The 22486-nt window shown below is 42.8% G+C and overlaps 2 protein-coding genes, 1 long non-coding RNA gene and 3 other non-coding genes across 8 annotated transcripts in view; 2 read left to right on the forward strand and 4 right to left on the reverse strand.

The window, feature by feature from the left end:
- Positions 1-264: 264 nt before the first annotated feature.
- Rps12 (ribosomal protein S12) lies at positions 265-2578 on the reverse strand. The gene is made up of 6 exons (XM_052751179.1): positions 2501-2578; positions 2324-2374; positions 2102-2218; positions 1095-1197; positions 679-780; positions 265-352 (listed from the first exon to the last, which is right to left on the reverse strand). Exons 2-6 carry the CDS (start codon positions 2335-2337, stop codon positions 290-292), a joined length of 399 nt encoding a protein of 132 aa, XP_052607139.1. The 5' UTR covers positions 2338-2374; positions 2501-2578; the 3' UTR covers positions 265-289.
- Positions 440-570, reverse strand: LOC128118821 (small nucleolar RNA SNORA33). Its single transcript, XR_008221346.1, has one exon. It is a non-coding gene; the product is annotated as a small nucleolar RNA SNORA33 (small nucleolar RNA).
- Positions 851-925, reverse strand: LOC128118828 (small nucleolar RNA SNORD100). The gene has a single exon (XR_008221352.1). It is a non-coding gene; the product is annotated as a small nucleolar RNA SNORD100 (small nucleolar RNA).
- LOC128118814 (small nucleolar RNA SNORD101) lies at positions 1799-1872 on the reverse strand. Its single transcript, XR_008221339.1, has one exon. It is a non-coding gene; the product is annotated as a small nucleolar RNA SNORD101 (small nucleolar RNA).
- A 243-nt stretch (positions 2579-2821) lies between the features above and the next one.
- On the forward strand, positions 2822-12347 carry LOC128118118 (uncharacterized). Its single transcript, XR_008221017.1, has 3 exons — positions 2822-3146; positions 11388-11434; positions 12111-12347. It is a non-coding gene; the product is annotated as an uncharacterized LOC128118118 (long non-coding RNA).
- Positions 12348-16548: 4201 nt separating this feature from the next.
- The window catches only part of Slc18b1 (solute carrier family 18 member B1), a 32834-nt gene continuing 26896 nt past the window's right edge, over positions 16549-22486 (forward strand). The window contains exons 1-2 of one of the 3 annotated variants that reach the window (XM_052751181.1): positions 16549-17146; positions 18240-18376. In XM_052751181.1, coding sequence (XP_052607141.1) covers positions 18335-18376 — 42 coding nt within the window. In that variant the 5' untranslated portion in view covers positions 16549-17146; positions 18240-18334. Of the gene's footprint in view, positions 17147-18239; positions 18377-22486 lie in introns of those variants that run through there. The other 2 variants (XM_052751180.1, XM_052751182.1) reach the window with 2 other exon arrangements.

Below are 22486 nucleotides of genomic sequence, written 5' to 3' on the forward strand. Positions count from 1 at the left end.
CTCAAGCTGTTATAGCACATAGCCAGTCATTTTTTAAGCAGGTCTCTCTAGCCCTGGGTTCCCAGGATATGCTAAGCCACACCTTTCTCCAGTGAGGAGCTCTGGACACAGCAGGCCTAATTTTAGGTTTAGATCTTGAAGCCTGACTCCCTCATTTCTCAAACTAAGATCAAAGTTCATTTCTAAAGCATGTGTCTAATTTGTTAACACCAGTCTTCACGAACAGCGACCCCATTTTATAGCAGCAAACAAAAAACAAGGAGAAAAATGAGGCAAAGTTTTTATTTATTCATTTCTTGCACTTGAAGTACTCCTCGATGACATCCTTGGCCTGAGATTCTTTGCCATAGTCCTTAAAAAAATTAGATGCAAATTACTTTTCAATATTAAGTTCTTTTAAGCTACCTAATTCAGACTTCAGTGCTTCCCAGCATTTTAACACTGTAGCCATTTTCAGGGACCTTAAAGACTTCAGCTGTCCTTAAGGCTCGTAACATGGCATCACTATTGCCAGCCATCTCTAAATTTCTGCAGAAGCACATTGAGATAAGCAGATTAATTGGCTGGCTCAAATTATGGTTTATCTTTAAGCACAGAAATCATAAGCCAAGCCTGCTAACATATTTTTTCTCCCATTAAAGGGCTCTCAGTATTTCAAAAGATCAAAGCCAGACTTACCTTAACCACTACACAACTGCAACCAACCACTTTCCGTGGTTTCCCCTCTCGATCGATTTTACAGAGGCCTACCCATTCCCCTAGTTTCTTGTTGTCATCAACCTACAAAAACAGAAACTATTATTAGCAGGCATTAAAGCTACTGAAAACTGAAGATCAAGTCCCAAAGGTGGCTGTGTCAGAAGGGTGACATGGCAGTTTCCTCACTGCAGTTCAGTAGAGGGAGCCAGTTGTCATCATGTACAGCTCACCAACTATCAATAAACAACCCTTCGTTCCACAGTATCAAAATTACCATGTAGTTCTGGATGTACAGAAGCTTTAAACATCAAGGTCCAGATAGTATTTATCTCCACCTGCGACTCAATACTATCTATCACTAAGGCATCTCCTGAAGTTAAGAAAACACTACTTACCTTAATTAGGTTGATTTGGTGCTCAGCACAAAGTGCCTCCACCAACTTGACATACATAGGCTCATCACAATTGGATGCGAGCACACAGAGATGGGCTTGGCGCCTAAAACACAAAATTTAAAGGTGAAACCACAGCTCTTAAGTCTCAGGTCAATGCATCTTCACTAGCTATACTAGCAAAACCCAACACAAACCACACGTTAATGTGTACCGAACTGCTACAAGTCAATTAAGTACTGAGTTTATTTTCAGCTAATTTACCTGTACAAGCATTAACCTGTTCTTAGTTATGCATCCCTCAGATAACATTTGTTTGGAGAAGCTATGGCCTAAGGAAACCATGACCACTTTCATGTTATGTAACACATCAAAAGTTTCAATTAAAAAGTAGAAGACAAAGCAGTATTGTACAGTAAGCACTGTTCACCATTCACAGCCGGATCTGCGGTGCCCACCAGGATTCAAGTATTCGTTTATACTCCAACGAATTCAACAGTTAAAATTACCAGACTTTTCCTCAAGCTGAAAGACAGGCAGCATGCATGCATAAGCTTAAGGACCACAATGAAAATAGACAGGAATTGCTGGTGTATTTCCCAGATGCTGCTGCAATACCTCTACTGAATTGAACACGTAAACTAGCAAACTAGCTGAAATTCCCCGTCTTGTCTTTTAGCAAAACTGAGTGCCCCTGTGAGCTACAGGTTTGTCAGACTATTATGTCTCACCCATGAAGGGGGTGAAGGGGTATCCGACAATCACAAGTCATCATTCAAACTCTGTAGTTTTACAAACGCCAACTACGGCTCACCCCCAGTCCACACAGCAACCCACGCATCTCAAGTGGGCTAGAGAGATCTGAGTTGATACCTTTTCCTAGGTTTCCTGTTGAACGGATGCCACTCAGAACTTTTGTGCTAACCGCATGAACGTCACGCTCGCTTCCCATGGCTGCAGTCTTTGTTCCGGCTGCAACAACCCACAGTTACTGAGACTGAGACACGTACTTGTCTAAGGCTTTGGCAGCTTCGCGGATGCCACGTGCTAGGCCATCGTGGATGAGGGCGGTCTTCAGCACCTCTTGTAGAGCAGTATTGACGTCCATTACACCTCCAGCAGCAATGCTGAAAGGCAGTCAGAACACCGTGTTAGAATCCTCGGCAGGGGCCCTGAGAACAGCCCCAGCCCCGCAGGAGGGCCCACGCCCCAACCGGGGCCCATCAGCTCACCCTTCCTCGGCCATGACGGTGGATTACGGGTGAGGCCGAATCTTGAACGCACTGAAAGACAAAAAACCAGCAGTAAAAAAAAAACGTTTCCGTCGGACCCCAGACACGTCTCACACGTTTACAACCCAAACTAACAGAACAGGCGGTCCGCAAAGTCCACGTTTCAGCTAGACTCACCCCGAGCCTCCGCCTCCGCGCGACTCGGCGGCGGCAGGGGAAAAGGCCGCTGGCGGCCGCATGACGGTATTTAAGCGCTCTGCTGGACGCCTTTGCGCATGTGCATCTCCTCCCACTAGAAAGGTGGCTCCCGCGGGTGCCGGGCCTTAGGAGTTTCTACTTCCGGCTTCAGGAGCCTCCGCGGTAAGGACGCGGCGGGGGCTTCCTCCGAGCCAGTTTTAGGAACGCGCAACAGGCAGGACGGCGGACAGCCTGTGCCCGGGGGGCGTGGCCCGCGGAGGCCCCCGCCAGCTCCTTCTACGGAATGCGGGAAGGGCCAAACGTACTGCCGCTTCCTCCGCCGCGTTACTAAATTCGTTTCAAAAGCCTTTCTGTGTCGTTTCTTGTAGTTTCCTGTTGGCAACGCTGTCCGATGAGGGCTGAGCCCTCACCGGAGGACACAATCTGGCCCCTTGTTTCTAAGCCTTTCTGAGTTTCTGTGAATGGGGCAGTCTGTGGGCTGCTTCGCAAATCCCACTTCCCTGGCAACGTGTTTGAGGAGACGATCCAGCCAGCCCCAGCTGGTCCTGAGAGCAGCCGGTTCTAATCGAACAGTTAGGTTCGGATCCTAGATTGTCGCAGCTTCACAGAAACTGGGATCCCTGAGGTGCGTGTTGCACTCCCACTGTGGGTCTATCACGATCCAAGCCCCGTGTTGTAGGTGGGGAAAATCCTGGCATTGAAAACTCCCACAGTCCACCCAGGACTTGGCCACCGGGAATGGAATTCCAGGACCTTAAAGCCGGCTCCCGCCCGCGTCGACAAAAACACTTTAATGTTGAAGGAATCGCCGATTCTTCTACCTCCAAAGCAAATACACAAGACAACTTCTCTCCCTGACGATATGCCCAAGCCAGTCAGAGCTTCCAATGGCCAACCCCGTGGATACGGTGATCATGGTCAGGCTCATGAGTTTCATGAGAATTTCAGAAAATTGGTGGAGTTCCTTCTTAGCTTTTCTATTAAACGTTTGAGTTTCACCTTTAAAGCCTTACGTTTGCTTTCTTACCTCTGTAATTTAAAAAAAGGAAAAGTTATTTGATAGCAGGTGGTTACTGTCTCGGCGCATATTTTCTGTCAGGGTTTATTTCATTTTAATTTTTCTTTAAAAATGATAATCTGGCTGGGCGGTGGCGGCGCACGCCTTTAATCCCAGCACTCAGGAGGCAGAGCCAGGCAGATTTCTGTGAGATCGGGGGCAGCCTGGTCTACAGAGCGAGATCCAGGACAGGAACCAAAACTACACAGAGAACCAAAACTACTCGAAAAACCAGATAGATAGATAGATAGATACATAGATAGATACATAGATAGATACATAGATAGATAGATAGATAGATAGATAGATAGATAGATAGATAGATAGATGATAGATACCAAAACTACACAGAGAACCAAAACTACTCGAAAAACCAAATAAATAAATAGATACATACATACATACATACATAAAATTGCTGATACTTAAAAATGCCTGCATTTTTAAAGATAATGCTAGTATTTTAGCCAAAGATTAAAATATCAAATGCTGTGGTGTTGTGGGGTGGAGATGATGACTTTGGGTCTATGGCAGCATTTTTTTGAAAAGGACTTGAACTAAAGAGTCCCAGGCAGCTAAATACAGGAGAGTGCAAAGCGGCAGGCATATGTGCCTTTTGACTCTTTGGGAAGAGAGTTTGAAACATTACATAGTCGGGAAAGAATGCGGTAAGTAGAGTTTAAGTAATTTCCATAATATAAAGGTATTAAAAGTTAATGTGTCAAACCAGACATATGGTGCAAGCCTTTAATCTTACTACTTGAGGACAGAGGCAAGTACGTACCTGTGAGTTCCAGGTCAGCCAGGGCTAAATAGAATATGTCTAATACCAAAAAAAAAAAAAAAAAAAAAAAAAAAAAAAGTGAATGTGTTAAGCATATTAGATTTCTTTTCCCAGAAGACACTAGTTGGTAAAGATGGAAATGTAAATGGAGAAAACAATAAATGAGGAGTGTGTTTATACTAAGAAAAAAATAGTTAAGTGCTTTTAGCTTAGTGTCTAAATTTTTATGTGTTCCCAGCACAGTACAAACCAGTTCAGACTTGATTTCTCTCCAGACCTTTGATGGTGGTGGCTCTCTGTCCTAATAGTCCACTCTAATAAATGCCTTTCAGTCAGCAGGAAGCCTTTAGCAACTGAAACTCCCCCTTTTTAATCCTAGTTAGATAGGCATTCTATATAATTAATGAGCACACTTGTGAGGAAGAATTTTTTTTTTTGGTTTTTCGATATAGATTCTCCTACTTCATACTCTTTAAAGTTAGACTCTCAATTTTAGATATTGGCAAAAGTGACAGAAAAAATGTATGTAGAGGTTAGTGTCTCTTAGCCAACACATTCTAGCTTTTACATAAATATATGCAAAACCCAGAGGTGGGTGCACATGCCTTTAATTCCAGTATTCATGAGGCAGAAGCAGGTGGATCTCTTGAGTTTGAGGCCAGCCTGGTCTACAGAGTGAGTTCCAGGACAGCCAGGACTGTTTCACAAAGAAACCCTGTCTTGTAAAAACAAAACATAATAAATAAATTTATATTTATAATTAATATTTTATACTTACATAATATTTACAATTAATTAGTTAATCAATCTTGGGTTATTTTGATACAAGGTTTCTCTGTGTAACAGGCCTGGTTGTCCTGGAACTTGCTTTGTAGACCAGGCTGGCTTCAAACGAACAGAGATCTGCCTCTGTCTTTCCTCCTAAGTGCTGGGATTAAAGGCATGCATCTTGAACAGAGCTTTTGCTAAGCATACAAAAGGAGCCTGCACATCAACAGTGCCACAAGAATAAACCTCTTACTATTGATGAAGAAAGATGATTGTAATACATCACATTCTCCCAAAGTATCAATAAAATAAACGTGTTATTTTAAAAAATAATAATATTTCCCAGAATTCGGGAGGCTGAGGCAGGCAGATCTCTGTGAGTTCATGGCCATCCTGGCCTACAAACTGAGTTCCAGGACATCTAGGGCTATTATCTAGAGAAACCTTGTATCAAAAAACAGAAACAAAAGATTGATTAATTAATTTAAAATTATTTTTAAAAGTAAGTGAGGCTGGGGCTATAATATAATACAGTAGTAGAGTATGTGCCTGGCCTGTTTTAGACCCTAGTGCCATATTCACATTCATACTATAATAACAGGAATGAATAATGATAGGAAATTTTGTTTAGCATTTCATAAATACCACCTAATATGCTGGCTTCTTTATTTCATTCCTTGTCATAGAGACCTATGCTGTATGGTTTTGAGTGTTAAGGTCCTACAACTTAGAACCACATGAGAAGAAAGCCCCAATTGAGAAATTGCTTAGATGAAGTTGGCCTCTGGGAGATTGTATTGATTGTTAATTGATGTGGGAAGACCAGGCCCACAGTGGGTGGTACAATTCCCTGAGCAGGGTTCCTGAACTGTGCATTCCATGCTTTCTGTTCTTTTCTATGAACTACTATGCTTGAGTTCCTCCTTGACTCCCTTCAGTGATGCACTGAAACCTAGAATTGTAAGCCAAGTAAGGCCCTCTCTCCCCTCAGTTGCTTTTGGTCAAGGTATGTATCACAGCAACAGAAATGAAATTTGAACAAGACCCTGAGTGACAGTGTCAGTATTAGTATTATTAAATAAGGTGGGAGCATCATGGTGCAGGCCTAAAATTGTAGAATGCCAAAGGTTGTGACATGAGAATCAAGTTTTAACCACACAAAATTTTGAGGCCAGTTTAGGCTGCCTAATGAGACCCTGTCTCAAAAACTAAAAATAATGATACAATGATGATGATGAACTTTTTTAAAATGAAACCAGACAGAGAAAGTTTCTCTGTTCTCCAGGTCAGGGACAGACTGACAGGAAGCTGGCCTTTCATGACAGTGAACTCCAAAGCATTTGCACCGAATGCCTTAGCCATTTAAATAATACCTAAATGTGAGCAGGGATCATTGGTGGTTCAAGGATTCCTCTTCAGATCACAATTTGACAGTAATAGAGCTGCTCCTGTCTCACTGTGCTAAAAATTTACATAGATGGAAAAATACTACAAGTTGTTGTAGAATATAATTTTAAGATATGTTACATTTGTTTGTGCTTTGGAACATTTGTTTAATGATGCAAAGATGAGTTGCATTCTTTTAGGTTGCATTTGTTTAACTCTGTGAAGCTGTGTTATTTTGTCTATCTAAAACACCTGATGGTCTAATAAAGAGCTGAATGGCCAATAGTGAGGCAGGAAAGGGAAATAGACAGGGTTGGCAGGCAGAGAGAATAAATAGAAGGGGAAATCTGGGAGGAAAGAAGAAAGAACAAAAGAACAAGGAGAGGAGAATGCTAGGGACCAGCCACCCAGCAACACAGCCACACAGCCACACAGCCATCAAGCTACAAAGTAAGAGTCAAAGTAAGATATACAGAAGTAAGAAAAGGAAAAAGCCCAGGAGTAAAAGGTAGACAGGATAATTTAAATTTAAGAAAAACTGGCAAGAAACAAGCCAAGCTAAGGCTGGGCATTCATAAGAAATAATAACCTCCCTGTGAGACTTATTTGAGAACAGGATAGTGAGCCCTCCAAAAGAGTAAAGAACAAAAACAACAGCAATTAGACAGGAAAAGAGCAGCAGGAATCTAGATTTCAGAATCATCTAAATATAGCTGTGGTTTGCTAGAGCACGCATAACAAAAGAAACCATATACTTAATGTTTGAAAACACACAAATGCATTACCTCATACCCTAGCTCCATTCTAAGACTGTGAGAGTCAGCTGCATGTCTCCTTCCTGGCTCCTGGACATCGTTAGTCTGGTTTCTTGACTATTTTAGCAAAGACCCAACCCTCCTCACGTCACATTCTTCCTGTGTGTGTTTGTCTATCTTTGTGTCTGAAGTTTTTCTTTTTTTTTGAATACCAGTCAGATTAGGAGGTCCGCCTTGCTCCAGGTGATCTCATCTTAATTATAAACCCTATTCAAAAATCAAGGTTTGCCGGGTGGTGGTGGCGCACGCCTTTAATCCCAGCACTCGGGAGGCAGAGCCAGGCGGATCTCTGTGAGCTCGAGGCCAGCCTGGTCTACAACGCGAGATCCAGGAAAAGTGCAAAGCTACACAGAGAAACCCTGTCTCGAAAAACCAAAAAAAAAAAAAAAAAATCAAGGTTTATCTGAGGTGCTTAAGGGTTAGGACTTTCAATGTGAATTTTTAGGGAACACAGCTCAACTTTTCCCAGTGTCAAAGAAGAAAGGGATGTAAAATAGATTAAGCAGGAGGAAGGATCTTTGATTTGGACTGGAAAAAATATTAGACAATAAAGAGGTCTTGGAAGATGGCCCTATGAGTAAAAGTGCAAGTGTGAGAAACTGAGTTCAAATCCTCAGGACTCTGGTAAAAGCCAGACACAGCATAGATGTATGTAATTGTAAACTCTTATGGAGAGGTAGGGAATGAATGGTAGAATTGGAGGACCCCCAGAAGAACAAGAGCCACCTAGCCTGGCATACGCAGTGGGAAAACAAAAAACAAGAAAATGAACATATCTCAAACAAGACCAAAGATTGAGGACCAACACCCAACTTACCCATCCCCTGACATTCGTGCCATAGTACATGCATGAATGTGCACACACATAGATCACTTAATTTTTAAAGTAAAAACTAGGTTAAAAAACAAACAGCCGGGCGGTGGTGGCGCACGCCTTTAATCCCAGCACACGGGAGGCAGAGCCAGGCGGATCTCTGTGAGTTCGAGGCCAGCCTGGGCTACCAAGTGAGTTCCAGGAGAGGCACAAAGCTACACAGAGAAACCCTGTCTCGAAAAACCAAAAAAAAAAAAAAAAAAAAAAAAAAAAAAAAAAAAAAAAAAACAAACAAACAACAAATGAACAAAGCAAGATGTAGTGGTTCCCACCTTTAATCTCAGCATTTGAGAAGCTGAGACAGGTGGATCACTGATTGCCAGGACAGCTAGGGCCTCATAGATAGACTCTGCCTCAAATACACCAAGAAAAAAAAGTAAAAATTATAAAGAATTGAACAAGAAAATAGAGCTGGGTAATGAAGCTGGGCTAAGGTACCCAAACTGATATATCATGGGCCCAGCTCAGATGAGTTAAAATTCCAGCTCATTTTGTAGCTAACCTCTGGCAGGTTATTCATAGTCCAGCAAAAAGGCTGCTATTGCTATAATATTGTAAGAACTAACTGAGATAGTGGCATAAAGTGCTCATTTGCCTTGTACAGAACTTTATATGAAAATGTATGGGAAGGAAGTGGTTTGGGTGGTAGAATGCTGGTGTAGATAACATGCATGAGGTCCTGCTCTCTATTGCTTAGCACTGAGTAAAACTGGGACTGGTGGCCCACTATAGCAATCCCAGCATTCAGAATGTAGAGGCAGGGCCTTCAGGAGTTCAAGGTCATCCTCAACTACATAGCAAGTTTAAGGCCAGCTTGAACTACATGAGACCGTGTGTCAAAAACAACAAAATGGTTTTAATGATCTAAAATGCTTGATTAGTTTACTTATTGTTCAATCAATGGAAAGTAGGCTGCACCACCACTAGCCTTAGACTGAAACTGGGCTTCATTCTGAGGCAGGTGTGTTGATACAGCCCTGTTCCTCAGGACCTGGGAAGTAAAGGCAAGAGGACCAGCATTGCAAGGCCAACCCTCAGCTACGTAGCAAGTTTGAATCCAGCGTAGGCTACATAAGACCCTGTCTCAAACAAACAAAATCCTGGTCCCTAGGTATTTCAACAGAGTGAAGTAAGGAATTGAATGACGCACCCTTAGGGATTCTTCTGGTTGGAACAGTTTTAACTTAGTAGGCGCTGCACACCTATGCTGTCTGCCATCCATGTTCTGATTTCTCTTAGCTGGTGCTAGTGCCAACCTTGTCCTTGTGTGCCCAGATTGCAGAAGAGCTCTGTATTTGTAACCTCCTGGCTTCATCTTTTCAATGCTAGGCAAAGAAATCATGGTCACTGTAGTAAATGTGAAAAATGCTAGATGTGGTGGCATGCGTGGTTCATCCCAGCACTTGGGAGGCAGAGCAGGAGAATCTCTATGAATTCTAGAACAGCCTGGTCTACGTAGTGAGTTCTAGGACAGCCAGGACTATATATATAGAGAGAGAGACCTTGTCTCAAAAGAAAGAAAGGAAGGAAGGAGGGAGAGAGTGGGAGGGAGGGACAGAGGGGGCAGGGAAGAAAGGAAAGGCAAAAAATACTATATTGGTTATAATTCTTTTCACATGTGAGACTAGTTTATGACCAACAGGAAAAAAAGTAAATATATAAGTAAATAAACAGATGAATAAATAACGTATTAGAAAGCTACTGGAGCCGGGCGGTGGTGGCGCACGCCTTTAATCCCAGCACTCGGGAGGCAGAGCCAGGCGGATCTCTGTGAGTTCGAGGCCAGCCTGGGCTACCAAGTGAGTCCCAGGAAAGGCTCAAAGCTACACAGAGAAACCCTGTCTCGAAAAACCAAAAAAAAAAAAAAAAAAAAAAAAAAAAAAAAAAAAAGAAAGCTACTGGATATCTCAGAAAAGTCTTGATGACCAGTCAGGTCTGAGGGTCATTAGTGTAAAATCATCCTGGGAATCTTAGGAAGTCTTCAAAAAAAAAAATCTTAAAATAATTTTCTAGGTGGGAACTTATCACCCTATCCCTCATAGGTGCTTAGATTATTAAAACAGTAAATTGTTATTAGTAGGAAGTTCTGTGGACCTACCTGTCCTGCAGATGACAAATATAACCCTGAAAGTGTGCAAACAAAACAAAACAAAAGAATTGCCTGATTATACTGAGGACCATGACCAAAAGCTGATAGAATTTGGGGGAAAAATGAGGATGCAAGCAAAAAATAAAATAAAATAAATACGGATGAGTATGCAGACTGGGAGAGAGGATTGGTTCTGACTACTTTTATCTTTATGCATAAAGGTATAGATTTAATGTATGGTCTATATAGTGGAGGGGCCAGGGGAGAAAAGAATGAGGTAGTGGTATTTGAATGAATATTGTATAAAAGCATACCAACTTTGATGAGAACTTAAGTTTACAGATTAAAGAAGTACAAATTCCCTCAGAATGATGGAAACACACACCCTGCTCTTATGTCCCCTAGGCACATAAGTAAGCTATTGAAACCCAAAGATAAAGAGAACATTTTAAGAGCAGCTAAATCAAAGTGGGAGGGGTGTATTACATACAAGAGAACAATAATACAAACACAAAATTCCATTAATTTCTTTGAAGAAATGAAAAGGACCAAATGACAATAGATTCGCATTTTGCAAGGCCAAGAGACAACTTCCTGTGTATATCTCTATACTCAACAAAGACCCTTCATAAATGAAGTCATCCAGAAAGAAACAAAACAAAAAGAATTCTCCACCAGATGACTCATACTTGAAATGATATAGGAAAATAATTCATGCTGGAGGGAAATGACATGTGATAGAAAGTTCCAGAATGACAAGCATTGGAAACGGTAAATAGGAGAGTACATGTAAAAAGTTCTTTTTCCTCACAGTTAAGAAAATGGGGGCAGGAGAGGGGCTGAAGATATAGCTCATTGATTAAAAGCACTGGCTACTCTTCCAGAAGACCTGGGTTCAATTCCCAGTACCCACGTGGCAGCTCACAACTGTCTATAACTCCAGTTCCAGGGGACCCAACACCCTCACATAGATATACATGCAGGCAAAACACCAACGCACATAAAAAAGATTTATCATTTGTTTTAAAAAAGAAAATGTGATCTTTTAAGACAAATACTGTAGTATTGCATAACGGACTTTATGTATTGGTAGGTATGATACACAGGACAACTGGAGCCCAAAGGATGGAGGAAGAGGAGGTGGGTCCTGGGTAAAATGATTCATAAAGTTTCAAGGTTCATAATGAGGGCCATGTGTAAAATGACAGAGTTGTTCAGGAAGTGATATAATATTACCAATAAGTAGACCAGAAAAGTTAAAACTGGGTATTGTGATGCCCAGTTAATCCCTGCCCCTACTGAACAATGTTTTACAAAGCTAATGGGCTAGGGAAACCGTGATGATATTTTGTTGTACTCTAATAAAACTTGCCTGAGGATCAGAGGACAGAGCTAGCCACAGAGTTAGCCACAGAGGCCAGGCTGTAGTGGCATACAACTTTAATCCTAGCACTCAGGAGACAGAGATTTGTCTGGATCTCTGTGAGTTCAAAGCCACCCTGGACTACACAAGATTAATCCCATTTAAAAGAGAAACAGCCAGGCAGTGGTGGCACACACCTTTAATTCCAGTATTTGGGAGTCACATACCTTTTATCCCAGCACTAGGAAGGTTGAGACAAGAAGTGATATGGCGGGGGGGGGGGGGGGGGGGGGGGGGGGGGGGGGGGGGGGAGAAAGGAATATAAATAAGGTGGGAGGAGGCAGGAATTAGGCCTTCCAGCTGAGGACTCAAGTATATTCAGACAGAGGATTTGTGTAGTTGGCGAGGTAAAAGGTGACCGTGACTTGTTTCTTTGTCTCTCTAATCTTTCAGCATATGCGTCAATCTCTGACTCTGGCTTTTTATTTTAAGACCATTTAGGATTTGTGCAACAGGAGACAGCTTAGACCGTGAAGGCCTGCCACACAAGAATGAGGACCTGAGTTCAGCTGCACACAGAAGAGACCAGCTGGGATGGAGCACACTTGTAATCCCAGTGCTGGGAGGCAGAGACGACACACAGGAAATGGTGAAGTGGTGAACTTAAGCTCTGTCATGTCAGTGCTAACTTTAAATATAAATAGATTATCGGATCTCATTAAAAGTCAAGATAATCAGGGTGAATTTTTCTAAATTCTATTCTGTCTATAAGATAATTCATTTTCTTTAAAAAAAAGTTTTATTGCATTTATTTATTGTGTGTATTTTTGTATGTGGGCACAGGTCCTTTGGGTTTTGAGTACAGGTCTGAGGATAGCCTGAGAGAGTGAATTCTCTCCTACTGTGTGGTTCCTGGGGATTGAACTCCTGTCCATCAGGCTTAACATCAAACACCTTCATCCTCTGTGCCGTCTCACCAGCCCCTGTTCACTTTAAACATTAAGAGGTACCCTAAAAGTGAAAGGACAGGAAAGGACTGCCATATACCTAACAATTTCAGGAAACTGTCATGACTGTTACTACCAGATAAATATAGTTCAGGAATAGTACTAATGATATGGTGCACAGGCAAAAGTAACTTTGTAGGAAAGCCAGACGAATCACTCGTGTGTGTGTGTGTGTGTGTGTGTGTGTGTGTGTGTGTGTGTGTGTGTGTGTGTGTTGTGTATGTATACACCAGAACTAGAAACTCTGATAGAATTAAATGGTATAATAAACAAGTATACAAAGGAGAATGCATCCTGACCAAATTGGATTTGTCCCAAGCATGCAACATCATATTAATAGTAGATGACTGACCACTGTCATTAACCATGTTAATGAAATGAAAGCATTTTCATAAAAAATTCAGAAACGCCATCTAATAAAATTCAATTTGCCACACATTGAGACTAGAAGGGAGTGTGCTGACACACTAATTCCACCTCACTGAACCCGAGATTAGGCCTCTGCCCTATAGAAAGTGGGGTTTGTTTGTTTGTTTGTTTGTTTGTTTGTTTGTTTTTTAATTTTTTTCTTTTTCTTTTTAATATTTGTTATGTATACAGTGTTCTGCTTGCATGTGTCCCTGCAGGCCAGAAGAGAGCACCAGATCTCATTACAGACGGTTGTGAGCCACCATGTGGGTGCTGGGAAGTGAACTCAGGACTTCTGGAAGAGCAGCCAGTGCTCTTAACCTCTGAGCCATCTCTCTAGCTTTTGTCTTCTTTTTACTAAAAAGTGTGTAGCAATTTGTTATAACCACCACAGAAAATTAAATAAAGTAAAGATGGATCATGACTTATAATTACTTTAGCTTTAGGATGGTGTGAAAGGGTTGACAAGATGACTCTGGAGACAAAGGCACTTACAAGCCAAGGTGATGACACACATCCTAGAAGGAGGGACCCACGTGGTGGAAGGAGACAAGTGACTCCCAAAGGCTGTCCTCTAACCCCAACATGCACACCATGGTACATGCATGCCCTCCCCATCAGTACTTCGTCTTTCAAAGATAGTAGGAAAGCAGTATTCACTCAACAGAAATTGAACTTGGAATTTGGATTTTTTTTTCTGACCAGCAATTTGCCTTCTTGAGGTTCTAGGCAACAGCATAGAGCTGAAATTTCCAGTAACAACCCCAGGGGAAACAGTGGCCACGACAGTGTGCAGTGCTGGCAAGCTGTGGTGTTCAGGGGCCAAGGCTGGATATTCCCAGATTCTTGGTCTCTTATTCAAGAATGAATCAAACGTCCACACAGATTACAAGCAGTGAGGAAATTTTCTTTAAAGCAAAGTGATAGGACAAGAGAAGCAGGCTACATGAGTCAAGATACTAAAGGGTCCTGGTGATTGTTTGGGGTTTCTTTTTATGGAATTAAAGAGGAGAATCTGGGCTGGTACATATTACAGTGAGGGTGGAGTCTCTATTTTGATTGATAGATTTAGTCATAGAATAAATTTTCTACTTTATATATATCCCTCCCCATAATGCATCTAATTCTATTTTTTTATTATTATAAAAATTATAAATTGATTTATTTATGTGTATAAGTGTTGCCAGCATGTATGTCTGTGCACCATGTCCATGCAGTGCCTGCAGAGACCAGAAGAGGGGGTCTGATACCCTTGAACTGGAGTTATATGATGGGTGATGCCATTCTGTATGCTGTGAATATGTGTTGCTCTGATTGGTTGATAAATAAAGCTGTTTGGCCAATGGTGAGGCAGAATAAGGTTAGGCGGGACATTCTAACTAGAGAGAGAGGAAGGAGAAAGAGAGCAGAGGAGACACTGCTAGCTGCCTCCAGGAGAAGCAAGATATAAAGTACCAGTAAGCCACAAGCCACATGACAAAGTATAGATTTATAGAAATGGGTTAATTTAAGATGTAAGAGCTAGCTAGAGAGAAGACTGAGCCATTGGCCATGCAATTTGTAATTGATATAAGCCTCTATGTGTTTACTCGGATCTGAGTGGCTGCAGGACCCGGCTGGAAATATAGGTAGATGTAAGCCACCATGTGGGTGCTAGGAATGGAGCCCAGGTCCTCTAGAAGAATAGCCAGTGCTCTTAACTACTAAGTCATCTCTCCAGCCCAGTGCATATATTTCAGTCAGGTACACCCAATTATGCAAAGGCATGAAGGGGTAAGTAGGAAATTTCCACCTGAAAGTTCTCTTGAGAGCACAAGTTTGCCTCATGCATGTATCCAAAACTAGTTCACCCTGGATCAGTCCCCTAGATAAACTGAATAAAAAAGAATGGAATATGTCTAACTTTGATGGTTGGGAAAGCAAGAAGAAACTTATCCCACGGTTGAGAGAGGAGGATATGCCAGGTGCATTACTCAAAGAGAAGTGTGCGTAAAATCCAAGTCAACTCAGCTTGCTAAGAGTTTTATTTAACTCTTAAATAAAAGAGCAAGAACTTGGAATCCCCTGGTCCAGACCCTAAGAAGCAGTGATAGGTAGACACATTTGAGGGGGACACAAGTTCCACAGTACTCACCTGCAGGTCAGAGGACAATGTCGGGGATTTGGTTCTCTCCTACCGTGTGGATCCCAGGGATGGAACTTGGGTCGTAGTGTTGGACAGTAAGTACACTTACCTTCTCAGCCATCTTGCAGGCCCAAGTGTATAATTTTAAAAAGACACACACACACACACACACACACACACACACACACACACACACACACACGTAAGAATGGGTGCTGATGTGAGAGGGAAATAGAGAGAAAGAGAAAAATGGATGTCAATAGATATGAGAAAATTAGTTAAAAGGTTGCTAAGATAAAGTTAAGAAAAGTTCTAAAAGAGAATCAGAGAGAGAGAGAGAGAGAGAGAGATAGAGAGAGAGAGAGAGAGAGAGAGAGAGAGAGAGAGAGAGAGAGAGAGAGAAGAGAAGAGAAGAGAAGAGAAGAGAAGAGAAGAAGAAAAATAAATGACAGGACCAGTTTGGGTGACCCAACATCTGCAATTAATATCCGTACAGAAATTGAGTATTTTAAAAGAAAGAAGAAGGATCGTAAAAGAAATAATTGGAGGAAAATCTTCTGTGGGTAGAGGTTAGGTCAGAATGAGAACACACTTCAATGGCGCTGGCGGGACTGGAGAAATGGCTCCGTGGTTAAGAGCACTTACTGTCCTTCCAAAGGACTCAAGTTCAATTCCTAGCACCTGTGTGAGGTGGCTCATGACCATCCTTAACTCCATCTCCAGGGGATCCAACAGCCTCCTTTAGAACATACACACAGACCCACACAATAACCCTCCCTCCAGGAACCATGCAAGGCTCGCTTGGTCAAAGTACAGTCCTTTCCCAACGACTTTATTGTAGAACTGGTAGCACTGTAGTAACACATTAATCATGTCTATCATATCTGCTGGTAGGTAGGCGTGCTGTGTAAGAGGTTCATTCTTATTAAAATCCCATCGACTGCAATAGTGTACCTCTTCACCTTGGCCCATATTTCCAAACTTAAGTCCTTCCCAAATAATAAACAAGGAAAAGACAAAGTGGGAGCTAGATTTGTGCTGGGATACTTTGAGTGGAGAGAAAGGGAACACGTCCTTGCACCTCTTATCTCTAAGACGCACAACCAGGCAACTAGTTCATACAAGCCTTATGACCCGAGTTGTGGAGATGAAAAAAAAACGGACCTTGTCATCGAAAGAAAGACACAGCAAGGGAGCAAACAGTTTGTAATGCAGACGCCTGCATCCACAGAAAGTTCCCACAGCCAGGCTTGCTGGCGCTTATCCTTCTTTTTTTTTGGGGGGGGGGGGCGAGATTCGAGATAGGGATTTTCCGTGTAGTTTTGGTGCCTGTCCTGGAGCTCGCTCTGTAGACCATGCTGGCCTCGAACTCACAGGGATCCGCCTGGCTCTACCTCCCAAGTGCTGGAATTAAAGGTGTGCACCACCACCACCGGGCTCCTTTTCCTTCTTGCAAGCCTTTTTCTGCAGGTGTTACACAGTTTTGTTCACTTCCGTTTCTTTAGTGTCTGTCCTTCAGCGATCACACACACTGCCATTTCCACCCTTTAGGCACGAGCCTAGGTTTCTCTAAAGAGCACAAGATCTGATGTTCTCCTTTATATTCGGAACCCAGCAGCTGAGTCAGCGATCGGCACGGGCGGGGACCCCAGCTCCGCCCCTGCCCGCCCTCGCGCCCTTGGGTCCCCGGCTCCCGGGATCTGGAAGGATTTCACGCAGCCGGCGTGGATCTCCTCCTCTGGACCGGGAATGTGGAGTCCAGGCCCCGTAGAGCGTCCGCTGTCTGCGCATCCAGTCCGCGGCGGTTGAACCCCGAGTCTCCGGCGAACCGAAGCAGCGGCTCATGGACACAGCGGAGTCCCGGGCTCCTGCGGGGACAGGAGGTGACTGTGATCCGCGCAGTCGCGCGCTGCCGCTCGCTTCTGGCCTGTCTCTTTAACTAGGATCCAGTAGGCTTACTTTTGCTTTTTTTGTTTATTTTCCTGAGCCCTTCAACCAGGGTGGGGCCTGACAAGAGTATGGGGTGCAGGCCAGCATTTCTTTTCTCAGGTTTGAGGACTGGGTATAGGTACTTCCCAAAGCTATGCTTTGTAAGTAGGGGGTTTCAGAATCCCTTCAAATTAACACCACATTATCAGGCCTAAACTGTTTTCTTTGGTCTTCGGGTATTTGCTGGCGGTCTCCTTACTTTCAATTGTTTTCTCATTTTCCTTCTTTAGCTCGGGCATATTTCAAAGGATTCTTAAGACTTCCTCAACTTAATGCACGGGATTTTTCCTCCTGGCCTACAGTAGCTACCTCTGGAAAATCAGCAGATCAAATGCATTTTCTTCTCTTTTGTTCCCCCTCAGAATCATTCAATTTAAAAATGGCTAAGGAATTTGCTTGGACCTTTGAAACTGAGTCAATTGATTGGTTCTTTGAAGTTTAAATATGGAAACAAATACTTAATGAGCAATTGATTCAAAAGACTAGTAATTAGTATTGAAGATGACTTGATTATGACTTCATTTAAGTATTTGTGAGTCTTGTGTTTCCAGAATGTTAAGTTTACCAATTGAATGACTGGTAATGAGCCAGCATGACTCTGGTAAAGACTAGCATTACCCATTTAAACATTTAAGCCCTGACTGAATCTATGTGGCATGTGAAACCAGGAGCTTGAGAAAATGAGATGTCTTTCTTTAGAGCCTGATGTCCTTGACAAAGCACCCTGGAGCTCATCATTGTAGGGATTTCTGAAAGAGTGGGCATGTTGGTCCATCTCATTGTAAATCAAGGTAGATCAGAAGGCTTAGTATTTTCTGTACTGAAATTCTGATACAAGAGTCTATGCATGAAAACAATGTTTCAAATTTGCAGTGATATTCCAGGATTGTTTTGTGTTGGGTCACAGTGGCTATAAACAGCTATATTTAGAATAGCCTTTTAGTTCATCAAGTGTTTTTTTAGAGTCTTCTAACTCCACAGTAAAATGTCACTTGTGTGTTTTACCCAGAATCCCACTTACACCCCTGTAACGGCAATATGTTTGCATTTAAGATGGCTCTGGAGGAAGTCCAGGAGAGACATCGAGGAGACTTTCAAGAGAACAGCTTTGTGTACTGGTGTCGGCAGCTTCCTTAAACTTGGGTTGCATGATGGCCTATTCCATCCTTGGACCGTTTTTCCCCAAGGAGGTAAAACATTTTGTATCTGCATAGACTAATCTTTAGAAAGCCCTTCAGTTATATAATTTTAGAGGATATAAAATGTGAGAATATGGGGGCAGTGGGGGTGCTCAGCAGTCAAGATCGTGTTTTGCTTTTCTAGACGACCAGAGTTAAGTTCCCAGCCCCCACATCAAGAAGTTCATAATCATCCAGCTCTAGCTCCAGAGGACTCTGGTGCCTCTGGCCTCTGTGGACATTCATTCTCACATGTAAATATCTCCATACAGACACCTACGCATACACACATAATTAAAATGTTTCAAAATAAAATATAAAAGTGTGCCTACAGTATAGATAATATTGGTGTGTTTTGTATGATGGTGTGTACACTGTATGTACGTGGGGGGGGGGCATTAGTCCATCCTTGCACAGAGGCCAGAGGTCATTATCAGGCATCTTCATCACGACATGGTCTTACTGTCCTTGGAGCTCCCCAGTTCAGCTAGACTGAAGAGCCAGCAAGCCCCTGGGATCCTCCTGCCTCCTCCTCCCTGGGGTTAGTATTACAGATGTGTGCCAACAAGCTCAGCTTTCTATGTGGGTGCTGGGGATTCAGTTCAGGTCTTCCTGGTTACACAACAGGCACATTACCTAGACTCATCTCCCCAGCCCTCCTCGCCCACTAAGAGAATATTTCTTAGTGTTTAATAAGAAAAAAAAAAAAAAAAGAACATCCTCTTGCTGGATAATTCTCCCCAAATATACTTGACTTCCTAAGGATTATTTATTTTACCATGTAGTTTGATTAATCTTTACTTGGCATCTATAGCTGAAAAAGGAGATTCATTAAATGACTAAGATGTCAATGCTGCCAAAAGGCTATAACTCTGTCTTCTGGTGTTGGAAATATATATATGAATTAAATTGTTTGTAGCCAAGTGTGGTGCCTTTAACCCGAGTACTCAGAAAGCACAGGCAAGCAGCAGATTCTAGGAGTTTTGAGACCAGCCTGGTTTATAAGTGAGTTCCAGGCAGACATGGTCATAGAGTGAGACTCTGTCTCCAAAGGTGGGGTAGTCCAGCATATTCATTCCGAATTTATCATGCACTCCAGCAGTAATATTTACACGAAGGAAGGATTCTGATTAACGTTGCCAGGCTCCCTCTAAGCTTTGCCGTTTACATGGTGTTAGGAACTGTAGCTGGTGGTGCAGATGTTCACCTGGAGTACAGAGTCCATGCATATAGTATGGAACGAAGGGAACTAGATTGGGAAAGTTCAGACAATAAGTCCAAACATTCATTTTGTGCATCTTGCCAAAGTTTTAGGTTCACAGCACACTGACAACTTCTCAGTTCTCAAATTGCCTCGACAACATGTAGTCCTTCATACGGTGTGCGAGTAGAAAGGCTTTTGTACTAAAGGAACGATGTGGCTCCATACCCAAACAACACTCACTGGTCTCCAACACATGTTGCCACCCATTCATCCACTTGGTGTCTACAACAATCCCATAAGGAGAGAGAACAGCGAGGGTCCCATCGCGTTACTTTAAGATAGCAGACTCAGACGTGAAGGGCTTTCCTAGTTAGTCCAATTTCACTGGAGGGTCCAGTTCCTCCTCTGGGTTCATCGAGTTGAACATCTGCCCAGGCAAAGAAAAGTCAGGAAGTGCCCCTGTCTTGCTTGTTCATTACGAACCAAAAATATGAGAAAAGGATGGAGAGGAGGAGGAGAATTGATACAGGCTTTGGGTATCCTTTAAGGTAAAGATGGGCAAGAGTGATGTTACTGAAGGGGGAAGAATGCTTCACTATCCTTGGGCAGAATCAAGCCAAGGAGAAAGGTGCGGTCCTGAGACTTTTTCAGGTTCAGGGAGGTGTGGCGTGAGAAATGGAAGCTTCTACGGTAGATAGGAAGGCATCGTTGCAGATGTGGTCATGGGAAGAGCAGAGTGAATGGCATATTCTTACAGAACAGGACACAGCTCACTGGGGCTTATATTTAGCCTTGATAGAAGGCTGAGGCCCTGAGGGGCAAGCTCCGGCTGAAATGCAAGAACCCTGGGATGTATACCCAGGACTTGGTTGCTGGGAGGACATCAGAGTGGTTGGTCAGATTTGGGTTTTGTGAAAAAATATTGATGGGACCCTTTAAAGCAGTGGTTCTCAACCTCCCTAATACTATAACCCTTTAATAAGTTCCCCATGTTGTGGTGACTCCCAACCATAAAATTATTTTTGTTGCTACTTCATAACTGTTACCATGAATCAGAATGTAAATACTAATGTGCAAGTTATCTGGTGTGCCACTTCTGCCAAAGGGGTTGTGACACACAGATTGAGAACCACTGTTCTAAGGTTATAGAAGGTGTCTTAATTAGGGTTTCTATTGCTGTGATGAAACACCATGACCAAAAAGCAAGTTGGGGAAGAAAGGGCTTATTTGACTTACACTTCCATATCACTGTTTATCATTGAAGGAAGTCAGGAGAGGAACTCAAACAGGACAGAAACCTGGGGGCAGGAGCGGATGCAGGGGCCATGGAGGGGTGCTGCTTACTGGCTTGTTCTTCATGGCTTGCTTGGCTTGCTTTCTTACAGAACCTACTAGGGGTGGCCTCACCCACCATGGATGGTGCCCTGCCCCATCAATCATTAATTTAAAAATGTACTAGGGGTGGCCTCACCCACCATGGATGGTGCCCTGCCCCATCAATCATTAATTTAAAAATGTCTTACAGCTGGATCTTATGAGGGCATTTTTTTCAATCGAGGCTGCCTCTTCCCCAGTTGACTCTAGCTTGTGTCGAGTTAGTATAAAAATAGCCAGCACAGGAGGGAGAAACCAACAGAAATTCAGTTTCTGCTGCTGTGTATTCACAGCACAGATGACCTTTGTGGTCTCAAAAGGCATAGTGAGGTCTCCTTTTTCTCCAGCAAGCAACTCTTCAGCAGCAGACACGGTGGTGTCCTCTAATCCAGGACAATTGTGACTCTGTCTGCTGGAGATTTCTCAGTCCCAGGGCTGCCCCCTGCCTTCAAATCCCAGTTACAGAACCCATGTTTTCTAACCTGGAGCTTAAGTTAAGGTTTATACATACCCCTCCTTGGATTCAATTGATTTGCTTAATTGGCGACAGAACTCAGAGAAACACTTATGAGTATGGGTTTTACTACACAGAATATGCATAAAGCAATGCACTGGGTGACGTGTTGACTATTAGGAACTTTCAGCTCTGTAGACACTCTATGAGCCCTGTGCCTTCGGGGTTTTGTGGACATGATCATTTAAAGACTGGGTGTAGAGATTTGGTCAGGCCTGACAGTCGCTGTTTTTTTTATTCTCTTCATAATATTCCTCTCTCAGGATATGAGATAGAACCCATCTGGAATGAGAAAGGCCTTGTAACCTGTCACACAAGCTAGATGAGTTACAGGCTAGGAACTAATTCTCTCTCTCTCTCTCTCTCTCTCTCTCTCTCTCTCTCTCTCTCTCTTCTCTCACAGACACACACAGACACACACACACACACACACACACACACACACACACACACGCTGGTAGGATGGCTCAGTGGGTAATGGCACTGAGTTTGTCCCCCTGAACTCATATGGTAGAAGGAGAGAACTGACTCCGAGAATTGTTTTCTGACTTCTACATGTGTGCCATGGTACATGCATCCCCCCCCACACACACATACAATGAGTAAATGTAATAACAATATCTTTTAAAAAACAAAATATGTGTATCACAACATTACAATTAGATGGATACATATAATTTGTTATGTGTCCCAGTTTCTGGCTCGTAACTCTCACATAGCTTACATAGGAAGGGATGGAGGAGTTGTTTTTCTTAAAATCGTGGCTGGAGGGGCTGAGATGACTCAGTAGATAAGAACATGCTCTGCAAGCATGAGAACCTGAGTTTAATTCTCCAGCACCCACATAAAAAGCCAGGCATAGCTGTACATGACTAGGGGGCAGAGACAGATAGGTCTCAAGGGCTCACTGTCAGCTTAGTTTAGTGGGATGCAAATCTGGTTCAGTGAGAGACCCTGTCTGCAGGCAATGAGGAGAGCAGTATCATAAGACACCAATGTCCTGCTCTGGCCTCCTTGTGTTTGCTCCTAT

The sequence above is a fragment of the Peromyscus californicus genome, unplaced genomic scaffold (assembly GCF_007827085.1).
Source record: "Peromyscus californicus insignis strain IS unplaced genomic scaffold, ASM782708v3 Scaffold_22__1_contigs__length_63687245, whole genome shotgun sequence".
In the NCBI taxonomy this organism is placed as follows: domain Eukaryota; kingdom Metazoa; phylum Chordata; class Mammalia; order Rodentia; family Cricetidae; genus Peromyscus; species Peromyscus californicus.

Bases quoted from the DNA above. Each gene is read 5' to 3' on its own strand.
- Rps12 (XM_052751179.1), bottom strand. The intron at 1,198-2,101 runs GTACGTGTCTCA...TTTGTGTTTTAG, and splicing joins GCTGCCAAAGCCTTAGACAA to GCGCCAAGCCCATCTCTGTG. The intron at 781-1,094 runs GTAAGTAGTGTT...CTGTTTTTGTAG, and splicing joins ACCAAATCAACCTAATTAAG to GTTGATGACAACAAGAAACT.